The following is a 19185-nucleotide window of genomic DNA, read 5'->3' on the forward strand; positions in this document are numbered from 1 at the left end:
GCAACGTGCCGGCCTTGGACTGGGAATGGTGTTGGGAATGGGCTGAGGAGAGTGCTGGAACGGGCCTGGAAGCTCCTTGGAATTGGGCTGAGAAGCTCATTGGGATCAGGATGGGAGATCTGGATTGGAGTGGGGAGCGTGCTGGTGTTGGGCTGGGAATGTCCCTGGGAATGGGCTGGGAATGTCCCTGGGAATGGGCTGGGAATATCCCTGGGAATGGGGTGGGAATATCCCTGGGAATGGGGTGGGAATGTCCCTGGGAATGGGCTGGAAGCTGTGCTGCCCACCCGGCTGTGGGACAGGAGGGCTGTTCCCAAGGTGGAATCAGGGGAGCGTTGCCATCCCTGCGTTCCCCTCTCCAGTCTTCCAAGAAGCCCAAGACGGCGGAAGCCGACACGTCCAGCGAGCTGGCCAAGAAGAGCAAGGAGGTGTTCAGGAAAGAGGTGAGGGATCCCAGCCCGGGAATGGGATGGGATGGGATGGGATGGGATGGGATGGGATGGGATGGGATGGGATGGGATGGGAATGGGTGGGATGGGATTGATGGGATGGGATGGGATGGGATGGGATGGGATGGGATGGGATGGGATGGGATGGGATGGGGTGGGGTGGGATTGATGGGATGGGATGGGATTGATGGGATGGGATGGGATGGGGTAGGATGGGCTGGGATGGGATTGATGGGATGGGATGGGGTAGGATGGGCTGGGATGGGATGGGATGGGGTGGGATGGGGCTGTAGATTAGATGGGATGGGGTGGAATGGGATGGGGCTGTAGATTAGATGGGAATGGGTGGGATGGGGTGGGGTGGGATGGGATGGGATGGGAATGGGTGGGATGGGGTGGGGTGGGATGGGATGGGGTGGGATGGGATGGGATGGGATGGGATGGAATGGGATGGGATGGGGTGAGATGGAATGGGATGGGATGGGATGGGATGGGATGGGATGGGATGGGATGGGATGGGGTGGGATGGGATGGGGCTGTAGATTAGATGGGATGGGATGGGATGGGGTGGGATGGGATGGGGTGGGATGGGGTGGGATGGGATTGATGGGGTGGGATGGCATGGGATGGGGTAGGATGGGCTGGGATGGGATGGGATGGGATGGATGGGATTGATGGGATGGGGTGGGATGGGGCTGTAGATTAGATGGGATGGGGTAGGATGGGGTGGGATGGGATGGGAATGGGTGGGATGGGATTGATGGGATGGGATTGGGGTGGGATGGGGCTGTAGATTAGATGGGATGGGGTGGGATGGGATGGGATGGGGTAGGATGGGCTGGGATGGGATGGGGCTGTAGATTAGATGGGATGGGGTGGGATGGGATGGGGTGGGATGGGGTGGGATGGGGTGGGATGGGATGGGACGGGATGGGACGGGACGGGACAGGACGGGATGGGATGGGATGGGATGGGATGGGATGGGATGGGATGGGATGGGATGGGATGGGATTGGGGTGAGATGGGATGGGATGGGATGGGATGGGATGGGGTGGGATGGGATGGGATGGGATGGGATGGTGGCAGCAGGGAGCCGCAGCCAGCGCTGTGTCCCGCAGATGTCCCAGTTCATCGTGCAGTGCCTGAATCCCTACCGGAAGCCCGACTGCAAGGTGGGCCGGATCACCACCACCGAGGACTTCAAACACCTGGCACGCAAGGTGGGAATGTGGGAATGTGGGGGGACACGGAGGGTACAGGGACATGGGGACATGGGGACACGGGGATGGGGGAACACGGCGTGTACAGGGACACACGGATGCGGGAACATGGGGATGTGGAGGGTACAGGGACATGGGATACAAGGACATGGGAACATGGAGTGTGGGAACATGGTGACATGGACACAGGGACACAGGGACGTGTGGACACACAGGACATGGGGACAGAGGATGTGGAGACATGGAGGGTACAGGGACATGGGGATGTGGGACATGGGAGCACGGATACGGGGACATGGGGACACAGGAATGTGGGGACAGGGACAGTGGGTATGGGGACATGGGACATAGGGACATGGGGACATGGATACAGGGACATGGGGACACAGGAATGTGGGGACATAGGGACAGTGGGATGTGGGACAAGGGAGCATAGGGACATGGGACATAGGGACATGGGGACATGGATACAGGGACATGGGGACACAGGAATGTGGGGACATAGGGACAGTGGGATGTGGGACAAGGGAGCATAGGGACATGGGACATAGGGACATGGGGACATGGATACAGGGACATGGGGACACAGGAATGTGGGGACATAGGGACAGTGGGTATGGGGACATGGGAGCATAGGGACATGGGGACATGGATACAGGGACATGGGGACACAGGAATGTGGGGACAGGGACAGTGGGATGTGGGACAAGGGAGCATAGGGACATGGGACATAGGGACATGGGGACATGGATACAGGGACATGGGGACACAGGAATGTGGGGACAGGGACAGTGGGTACGGGGACATGGAATGTGGGACATGGGAGCACGGATACAGGGACATGGGGACACAGGAATGTGGGGACAGGGACAGTGGGTACGGGGACATGGAATGTGGGACATGGGGACATGGATACAGGGACATAGGGACACAGGAATGTGGGGACATAGGGACACAGGGATGTGGGACATGGGAGCATAGGGACATGGGACATAGGGACATGGGGACATGGATACAGGGACATAGGGACACAGGGATGTGGGACATGGGAGCATAGGGACATGGGACATAGGGACATGGGGACATGGATACAGGGACACGGAATGTGGGACTTGGGGACATGGAGAGTGCAGGTTCACTGGAATGTGGGAAGTGGGGACATGGGTGTTACGGGGACATGGGGACACAGGGACACGGCAGTGGGGACATGGGGACACGGAGGATAGAGGGATGTGGGGACACAGGAGTTGGGAACATGAGGGGTATGGGAACTTGGGAATACAGGGATGAGGGGGATGTGGGACATGGGAACACGGAGGGTAAAGGAACATGGGGACACGGGGATAAAGGGACATGGGGACACGGTGCAGGAGCATAGGGACACAGGGACATGGGAAGTACAGGACACAGGGATTTTGGGAACACAGGGATATGGTGGCTATAGGGACACAGGGATGTGGGACATGAGGACATGGGAGGTACAGGGACAATGGGGACATGGGGACCAAGGGATGGCCCCAGGAAATGGGATTGTGATTCCAACTGCCCGCAGCTCCTTGGAGGATGAGGGAAGGGAAGGAGAAATGGTGGGGGGATACTGGGAGAAGAGTAGGAAATATTTAGGGAATATTTGGGGAATAGTTGGGGAATAACAGGAAAGGTTTGGGCAATAATACGACAGCAGGTCAGGGAATATTTGGGGAATAACAGGGAATATTTGGGCAATAATAGTGAATAACTGGGGAATAATGGGTAAATAATATGGAGGAGTAATAGGAAATATTTAGGGAATATTTGGGGAATAATAGAAAATATTTAGGGAATATCTGGGCAATAATAGGAGAATAATTTAGGGAATATTTGGGAAAAATAGGAAGTATTTGGGGAATAATTGCAAATATTGGCACAACAAAACCAAATATTTAGGGAATATATGGGAAATAATAGCAAATTGAGCATTAGGAATTAATTTGGGGAATATTTGGGAAGTAATAGAAAAATAATTAAGGGAGTAATAGAAAATATTTGGGGAAGAACAGGAAATATTTGGGGAGTAATAGGAAAATAGCTTGGGAATGTTTGGAAAAGAACAGCAGATATTGGGAGAACAATAGTAAATATTTATGGAATATTTTAGGAATATTTGGGAAGTATTTGGGTGATAATATGACAACAGCTCAGGGAATATTTGGGGAATAATAGAAAAATAGCTTGGGGAATGTTTGGAAAATATTGCAGATATTTGGGGAACACTACCAAATATTTCAGGAATATTTAGGGAACATTTGAGGAATATTTGGGAAATATTTGGGGAACATTTGGGGAATAATATGACAATAGCTTGGGCAGTACCTGGAAATAAAAGGGAATATTTGTGTAATAATAAGAAAATAGCTTGAGGAATGTTTGGAAAATAACAGATACTGAGGGAACAACACCAAATATTTGGGGAACATTTGAGGAATATTTGGGAAATATTTGGGAATGTTTTTGGAATAATATGACAATAGCTTGGGCAGTATCTGGAAATAAGAGGGAATATTTGTGGAATAACAAGAAGATAGCTTGGGAATGTTTGGAAAATAACAGCAGATACTGAGGGACCAACACCAAAGATTTCAGAAATAATTCAGGAATATTTGGGGAATAATATGACAGTGGCTGAGGGAATATTTGGGAATAAGAGGAAGTATTTGGGAAGCAGGAGCACAGTAGCCTGGGGGGTGCCCAGGCCTGGGCTTGGTGGGAATTCCGGGAGTGGCCGTGGCATTCCCGTGGCATTCCCGTGGCATTCCCGTGGCATTCCCACAGCTGACCCACGGAGTGATGAACAAGGAGCTCAAGTACTGCAAGAACCCCGAGGACCTGGAGTGCAACGAGAACGTCAAACACAAAACCAAGGAGTACATCAAGAAGTACATGCAGAAATTCGGGATCCTCTACAAGCCCAAAGAGGACACGGAGCTGGAATAGCCCCTGGAATAACCCCCGGCCCTCGGGAGCCCCGATTCCCACTGGGATTCGCCCTCCCGAGCCACCAACCTGTGAATTTATTATTAATTATTATTATTATTATTATTATTATTATTATTATATGATGACGATGGATTTTTGGTTTTTTAAGGAAAACAAACTTGGTTCCCATCGCTGAGGAGGATGAGCCGGGCTTTCCCAAGCCTGCTTTTGCTGATCCAGGCTTTCCCAAGCCTGCTTTTGCTGATCCAGGCTTTCCCAAGCCCGGCTCTCCCGGCGCTGCTCCCAAGCTCTGTATTATATTTTAACGTATATGTGAATATATTGATAATAATTTGCTTTTTTTTCCCCGTTGCTTTCAGCCCCAAACGTGCCGATCCCACGGGAACGTTTGGCAGGAGACTTCGGGGGTTATTCCCAGATTTTTTTTGTTGTTGGTTTTTTTTTTTTGTTGGTTGTTTCCTTGGTTTTTCCTTTTGGTTCTGCGAGGTTTCCTCCGTCTCCCTGTAAATACTGCGGATTTCTGGCCATGTTGATAAGATTGATTTTACTGCTTCGAGCATTTTACTTTATCCAATTTTTACGGAACTTTTTATGTAAAAAAAAAAAAAAAAAAAAAAAAAAAAAAAAAAAAGAGCAAAAAAAGAGAAAAAAATAAAAAATCAAAAGAAAAAAAACAAAAAAAAACCACCACCCAAAATCGACGCTGGGCAGGGCCACAAGGGGGACCTGGCTTGGGATGTCCCCTCTCCCTTGGGGACCTCCTGCCACCCTCATCATTCCCGGGAATCTGGACCCCCTGGGAAGGGAAGTTTGGGGAGCCTTTTGGGGTTAAAAATGGCTTTTTCTGTCCCCAGTGCCACCTGCCTTGGGGTCTTTAGGGTGTCCCCTCCTCCTCCTCCTGGGGCCACCCACACCTGGGGTCGGTGTGGGATGGGTGTGGGACATCCCGGGACACATCCCGGTGACACACGTGGGGACACGTGGATGCCCAAGGACACAAATCCCAGGGACACACGGACACCCGAGGGGGCACATTCCAGGGACAAACGGACACCTGAAGGGACACATCCCATGGACACCGGGGACAGCCAAGGGAACACGTGCTGGGGACAAACGGACACCGGAAGGGACACCTGGGAATACTTGGCCACCTGGAGGGACACATCCCAGGGACACATGGACACTTGGGGACACCTGGGAATACTTGGCCACCTGGAGGGACACATCCAGGGACACATGGACACTTGGGGACAAGCAGGCAGCTGGTGACACCCGGAACACCTGAGGGGACACGCACGGACACACAGACACCCGAGGACACAAACCCTGGTGGCACCCAGTGACACCTTTAATGCCCCCAGCCAGGCGCCAGCCACCAAAGGTCCCCGTCCCACCCCCGCCCAGAATCCCTAAAAAAGTACAAAACCCACGTAAAAAAAACTCCCCAGGAATCCATCGGGAAGCCGGAGCCCCGCCGGGGGCAGCCACCGGCGCGGCCCCGGTGTCCCCGGGGGTGTCACACGGCGGAGGTGACGTCCCCCGGTGCCACCGCGGGGCCACCGGGGCCGCGCCGGTCGCTGCCGGGCGCTCCCAGCTCCAGGAGCCGCTCCAGCTCTCCCGGCTCCTCCGGGCGCCGCGGGGACACCGCGAGCAGGGCGGGACCCTCGGGGGGCGCTGCGGGGAGAGACGGCGTCAGCACCCCGCAATTCCAGCCGGGACAGGCGGACCGAGGGTGCGGGCGCCTCCCGAGCCCCCCCCGGGAGGTGTAAGGGGACCCCCGACCCCCTCCAGGCGCTCCCTAATCCCATTTAAGGGCTTCCCAACCCCTTTGGGTGCTCCCTGATCCCTTCTGGGTGCTCGGTGATCCCATCCCATCCCATCCTATCCCATCCCATCCCATCCCATCCCATCCCACCCCACCCCGTCCCGTCCCGTCCCGTCCCATCCTATCCCATCCCATCCCATCCCATCCCATCCCACCCCACCCCGTCCCGTCCCGTCCCAATCCCATCCCATCCCATCCCATCCCATCCCGTCCCACCCACCCCAAAATTCTCAGGTGCCCCCAAACCCTGACCCTCCCCAGGGTCCCCAAACCCGCGGATGTCCCCCCCAGTCCCCCCAGATCTGACTGTCCCCAAACCCCCCCAGGGCCGGGTGTCCCCAAATCCCCCCGGGGCCGGGTGTCCCCAGATCCCCCCAAATCTGGGTGTCCCCAAAGCCCGAGATCCCCCCAGATCTGGCTGTCCCCAACCCCCCGGGGCCGCCTGTCCCCACCCCGCGGATGTCCCCCCACCAATCCCCCCAGATCTGTGTGTCCCCAAACCCCCCGGGGCCGGGTGTCCCCAAACCCCCCGGGGCCGCCTGTCCCCACCCCGCGGATGTCCCCCCCCAAACTCCCCCAGATCTGTGTGTCCCCAGACCCCCTCATATCTGGCTGTCCCCAGACCCCAGGACCGGCTGTCCCCAACCCCCGGGGCCGCCTGTCCCCAACCCCCGGGGCCGCCTGTCCCCAAACCCCCAGGACCGGCTGTCCCCAGACCCCGGGACCGGCTGTCCCCAGACCCCGGGACCGGCTGTCCCCAACCCCCGGGGCCGGCTGTCCCCAACCCCCGGGACCGGCTATCCCCAGACCCCGGGACCGGCTGTCCCCAACCCCCAGGACCGGCTATCCCCAGACCCCGGGACCGGCTGTCCCCAACCCCCGGGACCGGCTATCCCCAAACCCCCGGGACCGGCTGTCCCCAGACCCCGGGACCGGCTGTCCCCAACCCCCAGGACCGGCTGTCCCCAGACCCCGGGACCGGCTGTCCCCAACCCCCGGGGCCGGCTGTCGCCAGGCCGCGGGCCCGGGGCGCTCACGGGGCTGAGGCGGCTCCGGTCCGGCGCTGTCCCCGCTGCCGCCGCCGCCGCCGTCCCCCCGCGGCTTCTCCGCGTCCGCCGCGTCCCGCGCCTTGTCCAGCTGCCGCTTCCTCCGGCAGGTGTGCCAGCTGCGGGGACACCGCGGGTCACCGGGGGACACCGCGGGACACCGCGGGACACCGGGGGACACCGGGGGGACACCGCGGGGACACCGGGGGGATACCGGGGGGATACCGGGGGACACCGCGGGGACACCGGGGGGACAGCAGGGGGACACCGGGGGGACACCGGGGGACAGCGGGGGACACCGCGGGGACACCGGGGGACAGCGGGGGACAGCGGGGGGATACCGGGGGGATACCGGGGGACACTGGGGGGATACCGGGGGGACAGCGGGGGACAGCGGGGGACAGCGGGGGACACCGCGGGACACCGGGGGACACCGGGGGACACCGCGGGACACGGGGGGACACCGGGGGATACCGGGGGACACCGGGGGATACCGGGAGGACACCGGGGGGACACCGGGGGACACCGGGGGACACCGGGGGGACACCGAGCCCCCCCCCACTCACCACTTGAAGGCCACGTAGGCCACGAGCCCCACGACGAGCCCGGCCAGGAGGGCGCAGTACAGGGGGATGATGTCCCCGGGGGGCTCGGGGGGCACCGGCGGGGTCCCCTCAGGGAGCGGCGCCGCGGCCCCGCCTGCGGGAGCCCCCGGGGAAAGGGGGGAGGGAACGAGGACATTGCCGGCCGTGCCTCAGTTTCCCCTCTGGAGAGGGCCCCCCCCGCCACCCCCGGGTTTGGGGACAGCTCCCTGAGGGACACGGCGGGAAACTGAGGCACAGTGAGGGGGAGCGAGGGACGAAAGGGGAAACTGAGGCACAGTGAGGGGGATAAGGCGAAAAGGGGGAACTGAGGCACAGTGAGGGGGAATGAGGGGAGCAAAGGGGAAACTGAGGCACGAAAAGCGGGAATGAGGGACAAAAGGGGAAACTGAGGCACGAGGGGGAATGGGATAAAATGTGGGGAACTGAGGCACAAGAGAATGGGGTAAAATGGGGGAAACTGAGGCAGAAAAAGAGGGAATGAGGTTAAAAAAGGGAAACCGAGGCACAAAAAAAAGAGGGAAGGACGTTAAAAAAGGGAAACTGAGGCACGACACCAGGAAACTAAAGTAGGACATGGGGATATTGAGGGGCAACTGGGGAAACTGAGGCAGGACGAGAGGAAACTAGGGAACTATGTGGGGAAACTGAGGCACGATGTAAGGAAAATTAAGCAGGATGGGAAACTGAGACACAAAAAGGGGAAACTGAGGCAGGGCAAGAGGAAACTGAGGCACAAAGGGAGGAAATTTTGGACAGTGTGGGGAAACTGAGGCACGGTGTGAGGAAATTAAGGAATGACATGAGGAAAGAGAACCACCACCAGGGGAAACTGAGGCAGGAAAAGGGGAAATTACAAGCAACATGGGGAAACTGAGGCAAGCTGGGAAACTGAGGTACAATGACAGAAAACTGAGGCGTAATATAGGGAAATTAAGGAACCACAAGGGGAAACTGAGGCACAAAAAGGGGAAATTGATGAGCATCATAGGGAAACTGAGGCACAAAAGGGAAACTGAGGCATGAAAAGGGGAAACTGAACAGCAACGTGGGGAAACTGAGGCACCACAAGCGAAACTGAGACACGAGAGGGAAACCGAGGCACAAAAGGGGGAAACTGAGGTGCAACGTGGGGAAACTGAGGCACAATGAGGGAAAATTAAAGCAATAACATGGGGACATTAAGGAACGACATGGGGAAACCGAGGCACGGAAGGGAAACTGAGGCACGAAAGGGGAAATTAAGGAGCGACATGGGGAAACTGAGGCACACAAGGGAAACTGAGGCACGAAAGGGGAAATTAAGGAGCGACATGGGGAAACCGAGGCACACAAGGGAAACTGAGGCACGAAAGGGGAAATCAAGGAGCGACATGGGGAAACCGAGGCACACAAGGGAAACTGAGGCACGAAAGGGGAAATTAAGGAGCGACATGGGGAAACTGAGGCACACAAGGGAAACTGAGGCACAAAAGGGGAAATTAAGGAGCGACATGGGGAAACCGAGGCACGGAAGGGAAACTGAGGCACAAAAGGGGAAATTAAGGAGCGACATGGGGAAACCGAGGCACACAAGGGAAACTGAGGCACGAAAGGGGAAATTAAGGAGCGACATGGGGAAACTGAGGCACACAAGGGAAACTGAGGCACGAAAGGGGAAATCAAGGAGCGACATGGGGAAACCGAGGCACGGAAGGGAAACTGAGGCACAAAAGGGGAAATTAAGGAGCGACATGGGGAAACTGAGGCACACAAGGGAAACTGAGGCACAAAAGGGGAAATTAAGGAGCGACATGGGGAAACCGAGGCACGGAAGGGAAACTGAGGCACAAAAGGGGAAATTAAGGAGCGACATGGGGAAACTGAGGCACACAAGGGAAACTGAGGCACAAAAGGGGAAATTAAGGAGCGACATGGGGAAACTGAGGCACACAAGGGAAACTGAGGCATACAAGGGGACCCGCGGCCCAGCCCCCCTCGGCGCCCCGGTGCCACTCACGGCTGCAGAGCGGGCAGGGCGGGCACGGCTCCTCCGGCTCCTCCTCCGCGGGGCTCGGCGCTGCGGGTTTTGGGGGCGTTTTGGGGTTTCTGGGGTGGTTTTTGGGGGGCGTTTCTGGGTTCGGGGTGGTTTTGGGGTACTCACTGCGGTCGCAGGGCTCGGGGACACCGCGGGGACACGGGGGGCACCTCCCGCCCCGCCCCGGCACCTGCGGGCACAGCGGGTCCTGCCTCAGTTTCCCCGTCAATCCGCGAATTCCCACTGGGACCCCCCCAAAGCACGGAAAAGGGGGTTCGGGGGGGGGGGGGGATTGGGGAGCGGTAAAAACAAAAAAATGAGAAATAAAAGCGGGGAATGGAAGGGAAAGGGCGGAACGGAAAGGAAATAAATAGCAAATAAAAACGAGATAAAAGGCATCGAAATGGAAAGGGAATGAAAAGAAAATCCGCGGAATGAAAGGAAGAGGAAGGAAGGGAAAAGCTGAACGGAATGAAAATGGAAGGAAGGGAAAGAACGGGAAATAAAGGAAAAGGAAGGGAAAGAATAAAGGAAAAGGAAGGAAAATAATAAAGGAAAAGGAAGGAAAAGAATAAAGGAAAAGGAAGATAAAGGAAGGAAAAGGAAGGAAAAGAAAGGAAAATAAAATAGGATAAGATGAAATAAAACAGGGGTAATTAAACAGAATTAAAAAGGAAAATAAAAAAAATAAAAGGGGAAAATAAAGTGAGATTCAAAAGAGGAGAATGAAGTAAAAGAGGAAAACAAAAATTAAAAGGAAAAAAAAAAAAAGGAAAAGGACGATAAAAATAAAAATGAAAGAAGGAAAATAAAAAGACAATAAAGCAGGAGAATAAAAGAAAATAAATGGGAAAAAAAAAAAAAAAAAGGAGGAAAATGGAGTAAAAGGAAAGGAAAGGAAAGGAACTGAACCGAAATGACCCAAATTTAACGGAACCAAACCCCAAAAAAAAAACCCCAAAAAACCCAAAAAAAAACCCAAAAAACAAACAAACAAAAAAAAAAAAAAAAAAAAAAAAAAAAAGCCACGGAGCGAAAGTGACCCGGAACGCCGGGCAGCGGGAGACCCGTCCCGGTCCCGTCCCGCCCGCACCGGGCTCAGCAGCAGCAGCAGCAGCGGCACCGGGAGCGGCCGCATCGCCGGCACCGGCCCGGGACCCGCTCCGGGCCGGGCCGAACCGAGCCCGAGCGGCGCCGAACTGCTCCGAGCCGCTTCGGTCCCGTCCGGCTCCGCTCGGCCTCGCTTCGGCGCCGCTCCGTCCCCCGCTCTGCCTCGTTCGCCTTCGCTCGGTCCCGGTTCGGCTCCGCTCCTCTCCGCTGGTTCCCGGTTCGGCCCCGTTCGGCTCTGCTCGGTCCCGGTTCGGCACCGTTCGGTCCCGGTTCGGCACCGCTCGGTCCCGGTTCGGCACCGTTCGGCCCCGGTTCGGCACCGTTCGGCCCCGTTCGGCTCTGCTGGGTCCTGGTTGGGCCCCGCTGGGTCCCGGTTCGGCCCCGTTCGGCCCCGGTTCAGCTCCCTTGGGCCCCGCTCGGTCCCGGTTCGGCCCCGCTCGGTCCCGGTTCGGCTCCCTTCGGCCCCGCTCGGTCCCGGTTCGGCCCCGCTCGGTCCCGGTTCGGCTCCCTTCGGCCCCGCTCGGTCCCGGTTCGGCTCCCTTCGGCCCCGCTCGGCTCCTCTCGGCCGCTCCGTCGCGCCTGGGCCGGGCCTGGGGGGCGTGGCTCCCCCGGGCAGGGCGCGCTGCCATTGGCTGCCCGCGGCCTGGGGGGCGTGGCCAGGCCTGGAGCCCTGCCCCTCGCAGCCCCGGGGGTCGCGGGTTCGAATCCCGCCCGTCGCGACGGGTCCAACTCGGACCGGACCGCTCCGAGCTGGGATCGAGGGCACCGAGGGGACGGTGTCACCCCCCCCTCCCTCCGCCTCCCACGGCTCTTCCCCGGGGGAATAAATGCCTGGAAGCGGGAGAAGCAGCTTTATTGAGCCCCGGGGTGGGCGCAGCATCCTGGAGTGGGTGGAGGGACTTGGAGGGGGTGCAGAGTGGGAATGGGTGCAGGGTGTGGGAATGGGTGCAGGAGTGGGTGCAGAGTGTGGGAATGGGTGCAGGAGTGGGTGCAGAGTGTGGGAGTGGGTGCAGGAGCGGGTGCAGTGTGTGGGATTGGGTGCAGGAGCGGGTGCAGGGCGTGGGAGCGGGTGCAGGAGCGGGTGCAGGACCTGGCAGAGGGTGCGGGGCTCTGGTGTGGGTGCGGGACCCCAGCGTGGGTGCACAGAGTGACTCGGAGCGGGTGCAGGGTCTCGCTGTGGGTGCAGAGCCTCGGCCCAGGGCGGGTGCCGGGAGCCCGGCTGGGTGCAGGGTCTGCCTGCGGGTGCATCCCCCCGCGGGCTCTCCTCTCTCTCCTCCCTACCAGCCGCGCACGGGGCGCCAGAGCTCCACCACCTTGCCGGCAGCGTGCACGAAGTACACGGGGTGCATGGCGGCCGTGGCACAGGCCTGCGACAGAGGGGACAACGAGCTGTGACGCGGGGCTGGCACGCGAGGCGACACGCGGGGCCGGCACTCACGTGGAACGGGATGAGCGCCAAGGTGCTTCCCAGCGGGAATTGCCCGAAATCCAGCTGCCCGCCCACGGCCTCCACCTGCCCGTGCTCCTGGGTCAGCCCCACCAGCCTGCGGGGACAACGGGGGCACAGGTGTCACCTGTCCCGTCCCCCTCGCGCTCCCCCCCCCCCATCCCCGCGGGTGTCACCTGAGCTGGGGGTGGCCCTCGATGGCGGCACAGCCCGGGGGTCCCTGGTGGCGGCCGTGCAGGCTCAGGGCGGCCCAGCCGCAGTCCACGAGCAGCTGCCCGCGGTGGGGGTAGTGGCCGATGACCCTGGTGAGGACGCGGATCGCCACCTCCTCGGGCCGGCACGAGCCCAGCTGGGTCTGCTGCAGGTCTGCGGGGGGGGGGGGGGGGGACAAGGGCTCAGCCTGGCCGTGTCCCACCCTCGCGGAGGTGTGGGTGGGTGGGGAGGGGGTCTCCCTGCCCGTCCCGCTCACCGTAGAAGAGGTAATTGCCCGGGTGCACCTCGGTGAGCTGCGACATCTCCGGCACCGGGTGGCTGCAGGACGGGGTGGAGCCGATGGTGGCCTGGGGACACGGGATCCCCGCCTGCCGCAGCCTGGGGACACGCAGGAGAAGGGGGGCACCCTCTGGGTGGCCGAGGTGGGGGACGTCACCCCCGGGTGGCCAGAGGTGGGTCTGTCACCCCCGGGCACCGCCGGGAACAGGAGCGGAGGCAGAGGCGCCCCAGATGTGCCAGGGAGGCCCCCAGACGCTCAAGGGAGCCATCCAGATGTGGGAGAGCCTCCCCCCGAGCGCGCCGGGGAGAACTCGGGATGTGCTGGGGACGCATCCAGATGTGCCCCGGTGCCAGCCAGATGTGCCCGAGAGCCCCCTCAAAGACCCAGGGCCCTCCAGATCCCCCCAGATGTGGCAGAGCACCCTCCAGATGTGCCCAAGCATCTCCAGATGTGCCAGAGATCCACCTATATGAGCTGGACGCCCCCCCCCCCCAGATGTTTTGAAGCACTCCCAGATGTGCTGGAGACCCCTCCAGGTGGTTCTGGGAGCCCCCAGGTGTGCTGGAGACCCCCCCAGGATGTGTGAGGGCGCCGCCAGATGTTCCTGGGAGGCCCCAGCGGTGCCAGAGATCATCCAGATGTGCCCGGGGTCCCCTCAGCTGTGCCGTGCCGCTCCCAGATGTGCCAGAAATGCCCCCCAGATGTGCCTGGGGCCCCTCCCAGATATTTCTGGACCCCCAGATGTGCTCGGAGCCAGCCCCAGATGTGCCTGGGAGCCCCCCCCCCCTCCCATATTTTGGGGAGGGGGTGGGATTTGGGGTTTCCCCACCACAACCCGGTGCCACCGCGGGCTGGGCCGGGCCGGTGACCGCCGGGATGTGTCCCCAGGTGGGCAAATCCCTGTCCCTGGCGGGGCTGGGGGGGGGGGGAGGTTCCAGCTCCTTTTCCCAGCAGGAGCCATCCGGCCCGCAATTCCCTGCAGGATGCGGACCCCCCGCCGGGATGAAAGGGCGACGGGGAGGAGGGAGGGGACAATGCCCCAGGTCACAGCCACATCAAAGGCCAGCGGCGCCGCCACCACCCCCCGGTGCCCCCCGGGTGTGGGGGGGGCTTTGAGGGCCCCTTTATGGGGGTGATTCGCATTTACAGCCGCGCTTGGGGCAGGGTGGGGGCAGCGGCCGCCTTGACCCTTCCTGTCCCCAAATCCCCGCACGCCCGCTCGCCCCGGCCACTCACGCGGTGACGAATTCCAGCACGGCGGCCGTGGTGCCCCTGGCGATGGCCTGGATGGCCGGGATGTCGCGACAGGCGTAGGTGTTCCCGCAGTGGGCGTAGACCCCCACCAGCGTCACCAGCTCCGGGGAGCCCTGGGCGATGGCCCGAGCCAGAGCCAGCGCCCCGGGATCCGCGGGACGAATCCCGGCTGGGGAGGGGACACGAGCGTGGCAGGGGGCTGGGGGGGATGGGTGAGGGGACACCGGGACATCGCCCCCACGGAGCATCCCGGCGGCGGGAATGTTGGGAACGGGGCTGGGGAGGGGAGGCGGGGGGTTTGAAAGGGCCACGGTGGGGCTTTTTCCAGGCGCGGCTGGGGAAAAATGGCTTTGGAGGGGCTGAGACGCTCCATCGTGGTTGGGAAGGAGGATTTGGGGGTTTGGGGGGACCCCTCCTTATGGAGCATACTTAAATAACGATTTTGGGGGTGTTTAGATGCTCCATCGTGGTTGGGAAGGAGGATTTTGGGACTTGGAGGGACGTGGGCATTCCTTTCCATGGAGCATCCTTAAATAAAGATTTTGGGGGGGTTTAGATGCTCCATCATGGTTGGGATGGAGGATTTCGGGACTTGGAAGGACATTGGGATCCCTCCCTATGGACCATCCTTAAATAACGATTTTGGGGGGATTTAGATGCTCCATTGTGGTTGGGATGGAGGATCTGGGACCTTGGAGGGACATGGGGATCTCTCCTTATGGACCATCCTTAAATAACAGTTTTGGGGGGGTTTAGATGCTCCATCATGGTTGGGAAGGAGGATTTGGGGACTTGGAAGGACATGGGGATCCCTCCCTATGGACCATCCTTAAATAACGATTTTGGGGGGTTTTAGATGCTCCATCGTGGTTGGGATGGAGGATTTTGGGACTTGGAGGGACGTGGGCATTCCTTTTCATGGAGCATCCTTAAATAAAGATTTTGGGGGGGTTTAGATGCTCCATCATGGTTTTGATGGAGGATCTGGGAGCCTGGGGGGACATGGGGATCTCTCCTTATGGAGCATCCTTAAATAAAGTTTTTGGGGGTTTTAGATGCTCCATTGTGGTTTTGATGGAGGATCTGGGAGCCTGGGGGGACATGGGCATTCCTTCCCATGGAGCATCCTTAAATAACGATTTTGGAGGGGCTGAGACGCTCCATCGTGGTTGGGATGGAGGATCTGGTGGCTTGGAGGGACACAGGACATCGTTCTCCGAGGAACACCCTTGATTAATGACTTTTAGGGGGCTTCAATGGCCCGTCCTGGTTGAGATGCTGGATGCGGGGGCACTCAGAGCATCCCACCCCCCCCCCTCGGCACGGCACACGCCGTCCCCCCCCTGCACCCCCGGCATGGGATCTGGGGCTCACCTACCCCGGCCATTCCCGCAGTCCAGCTTGAGCCAGACCAGCCAGCGCTTCCCGCCGGGAAGGGGGTTCTGGAGCAGCATCTCCAGCCCCTGGGGGCTGTCCAGGAGCACCTGGAACTCCTGCAGGCGCTGGGCCAGCGCCGAGCACTCGGCCAGGCGCCAGCGCGGCACCGGGAAGGCGTAGAGGATGTCATCGAAGCCCCCGGCCGCGAAGAAGCGCGCCTCGGCCAGCGTGGACACCACGATGCCCCGGCGGGAGCCGCCCGTGGCCAGCTCCGCCCCTTCCCTGGGAATCCGGGATGGACCGAGGAGGAGGAGGAGGAGGAGGAGGAGGAGGAGGATGAGGGAGTGCCGGCGGTGCTGGGCGGGGCTCTCGGAAGGTGCTGGGGGGATGTTTGGGTGCGAAGGGAGAGTTGGGGGATACTGGGAGGGAGGATGGGGATGGTGAGAGGGAGGATGAGGAGGCACCCGGAGGGAGACTGGGGGAGAGGTTGGGTGGAAGGGAGAGGATGGGGGATACTGGGAGGATGGTGAGGGGATACTGGGGAGGATGGTGAAGGGATACTGGGGAGGATGGTGAAGGGATACTGGGGAGGATGGTAAGGGGATACTGGGGAGGATGGGGAGGGGATACTGGGGAGGATGGGGAGAGGATACTGGGGAGGATGGGGAGAGGATACTGGGGAGGATGGGGAGGGGATACTGGGGAGGATGGGGAGGGGATACTGGGGAGGATGGTGAGGGGATACTGGGGAGGATGGGGAAATACCTGCGGGGAAGGTGGGGCTGATGAGGGGGGTGCTGGGAGGGATCCTGGGAAGGTGCCCGAGGGAAGTTGAGGGGTGCCAAGGGGGGGATACTGGGGCGGGGGGGAAAGCTGTAGGAATAATGGAGGGATACTGGGGAGGGGGGAAGCTGAGGAATGCTGGGAGGGATTCTGGGAAAATGCTGGGGGGGATTCTGTGGGGAATGCGGGGAGGGGTGATGGGGAGAGGCTGGGGGTGAAGCTGAAGAAAACTGGGGCAGGACTGGGAGATGCTGGGTGGGAAGGTGGGGTGTCCTGAGGGGAAGGTGGGGGGGACGCTGGGAGGGATACTGGGAGGGTGCTGGACAAACTGGGGGGATACTGGGGAGGAAGCTGATGGGGAGGGTGGGGAATACTGGCATGATGGGGAAGGATTTTGGGGTGAGGATGGGGAGATGCTGGGGCGGAAAACTGGGTGAAGAGGTTGAGGGGGCACTGAGGGGAACCCAGAGGGATGCGGGGAGGAGGCGGTCGGGGTGGGGGGGGATTCAGGGGAGACACCGGGCGGCTGCCGGGGATGCTGGGGGGGCACTCACAGGGTTTTGTGTGTTTTGACGTGGGGGCGCAGGCGCAGCCCCAGCGCCCGGCAGCGCTCCCGCATCCTCTCGGCGTTCCCGCGCAGCGTGGCCCGGTCCAGGATCAGCGCCGGCGTGGGCAACTGCTCCAGGGGGGCTCCCAGCCACGAGCTGGGGATGTGGGCAGGGGCGGGAGTGGGGGAAACCTGCTGTGGAACCCCCTCCCCCCCCAACCTAAACCCACCCGCACCCTCAGAAACCCCCTGTGCCCTCCTTCCACCCGCCTAACACCACCCTACACCCGCAGAGCGGGGGGTGCTGGGGGGCCCCCCGCGGGCACCCCCAGGGACCTGGCACTGGGGGGATTTTGGGTGGGGACGGTGCTGGGGCAGCGCCAGGGTGTCCCTTCCCCTCGGGCACAATCCAGGGGTTTCCTGGAGTCAGGCGGATGCTGGGACTGGGATATGGGAAACTGAGGAGTGGGGCATCTGTGACGCCTTGGAGAGGGATAGTGGAAGCAGGGATACCTGGGACTGGGATCTATGGAACAGGGACACTTTTAACTGGGACATCTGGGATTGGGAAAGATGGGACTGGGACACCTGGGATTGGGAAAGATGGGACTGGGTCGTCTGGGATTGGGAAAGATGGGGCTGGGACACCTGGGATTGGGAAAGGTGGGACTGGGACACCTGGGACTGGGAAAGATGGGACTGGGAAAGATGGGACTGGGTCGTGTGGGACTGGGAAAGATGGGACTGGGACACCTGGGATGGGGACACCTGGGACTGAGACACGTGGGAAAAGGGACACTTGGAGGGGTGGGGGGATCCTTGGGACAGGATGTCCGGAGCTGGGTCTCGTGGGATGGAGCCACCTGAGCCAAAACCCGGGAGCAGGGACACCGAGAACGGCAACACCCTCCAGCAGCGTGACCTCGTGTCCCCGCCACCCCGCTGTCACCGGCCGCCGCCCGTGTCCCCACCTGTCCGTGCGTCCGTCCATGGCTCCGTCCATGGCTCCGGTGGCCCCGCGGGTGCCCTCTGCCCCGCGTGACGCCGTGGCACCGCCGCCAGAGCGGGGACAAGGGTCACTGCCAGCCGAGGGGCCTCGCCGGGGTGGCAGGGCCAGCGGAGGACGCGCTCGGGCGCCGCGGCCAGGACAGGCTGCCAGCTCCGGGGACAGCCGGATCCGGGAGGGACGCGGAGGGAACGCCGAGAGCCGGGAGCGGCGGCTGCCGAGCCCCCCCCGTGCTCTGACACGGGACAAAGGCCACGGGGGGCTGCGGCCACTCGTGCTCGTGACACGCGCCAGGGGCTGCTGGGGACCCACTGCCCCTGCCTGGGACATGGGGGGACGCAGCTGATGCTGCTGAGACCCCCCTAAACTCGTGACACATGTGTGGGGAGCTGCTGAGACCCCCCTAAACTCGTGACACGTGTGTGGGGAGCTGCTGAGACCCCCCAAACTCGTGACACATGTGTGGGGAGCTGCTGAGACCCCCTAAACTCGTGACACGTGTGTGGGGAGCTGCTGAGACCCCCTAAACTCGTGACACGTGTGTGGGGAGCTGCTGAGACCCCCCCCAAACTCGTGACACATGTGTGGGGAGCTGCTGAGACCCCCCCAAACTCGTGACACGTGTGTGGGGAGCTGTTGAGACACCCCAAACTCGTGACACGCGTGTGGGGAGCTGCTGAGACCCCCCTAAACTCGTGACATATGTGTGGGGAGCTGCTGAGACCCCCCAAACTCGTGACACGTGTGTGGGGAGCTGCTGAGACCCCCCCTAAACTCGTGACACGTGTGTGGGGAGCTGCTGAGACCCCCCCAAACTCGTGACACATGTGTGGGGAGCTGCTGAGACCCCCCAAACTCGTGACATGGGGGTGGCACAGCTGCTGAGACACCCCAAACTCGTCACACTTAAGTACAGCTGCTGCTGAGGACCCCCACACTCACGACAGCCACTGAGATCCCCCAAACTTGTCACACGTGTCCAGAGCTACTGAGACCCCCACCCCCTAAAACTGATGGCAGGTGGGCGCAGGGC

General features: G+C 60.5%; 3 protein-coding genes across 3 annotated transcripts in view; 1 reads left to right on the top strand and 2 right to left on the bottom strand.

The window, feature by feature from the left end:
* Positions 1-5201, top strand: part of SETD2 (SET domain containing 2, histone lysine methyltransferase) — a 52093-nt gene extending 46892 nt beyond the window's left edge. The window contains exons 18-20 of the mRNA XM_053952601.1: positions 363-443; positions 1568-1669; positions 4481-5201. Of these exons, the coding sequence (XP_053808576.1) occupies positions 363-443; positions 1568-1669; positions 4481-4642 (345 nt within the window). The 3' untranslated portion in view covers positions 4643-5201. The remainder of the gene's footprint in view (positions 1-362; positions 444-1567; positions 1670-4480) is intronic.
* Positions 5202-6007: 806 nt separating this feature from the next.
* On the bottom strand, positions 6008-11550 carry LOC128797598 (death domain-containing membrane protein NRADD-like). Its single transcript, XM_053960323.1, has 6 exons — positions 11229-11550; positions 10262-10325; positions 10118-10177; positions 8083-8215; positions 7508-7635; positions 6008-6319 (listed from the first exon to the last, which is right to left on the bottom strand). Exons 1-6 carry the CDS (start codon positions 11271-11273, stop codon positions 6162-6164), a joined length of 588 nt encoding a protein of 195 aa, XP_053816298.1. The 5' UTR covers positions 11274-11550; the 3' UTR covers positions 6008-6161.
* Positions 11551-11572: 22 nt separating this feature from the next.
* LOC128797589 (D-threo-3-hydroxyaspartate dehydratase-like) lies at positions 11573-18189 on the bottom strand. Its single transcript, XM_053960310.1, has 8 exons — positions 18118-18189; positions 17154-17303; positions 15818-16098; positions 14422-14608; positions 13162-13283; positions 12869-13058; positions 12684-12789; positions 11573-12612 (listed from the first exon to the last, which is right to left on the bottom strand). The coding sequence occupies exons 1-8, from the start codon at positions 18147-18149 to the stop codon at positions 12523-12525; spliced, it is 1158 nt and encodes a 385-aa protein (XP_053816285.1). The 5' UTR covers positions 18150-18189; the 3' UTR covers positions 11573-12522.
* Positions 18190-19185: the final 996 nt, after the last annotated feature.

Source organism: Vidua chalybeata, chromosome 1 (genome assembly GCF_026979565.1).
Source record: "Vidua chalybeata isolate OUT-0048 chromosome 1, bVidCha1 merged haplotype, whole genome shotgun sequence".
NCBI classification, from domain to species: Eukaryota; Metazoa; Chordata; class Aves; order Passeriformes; family Viduidae; genus Vidua; species Vidua chalybeata.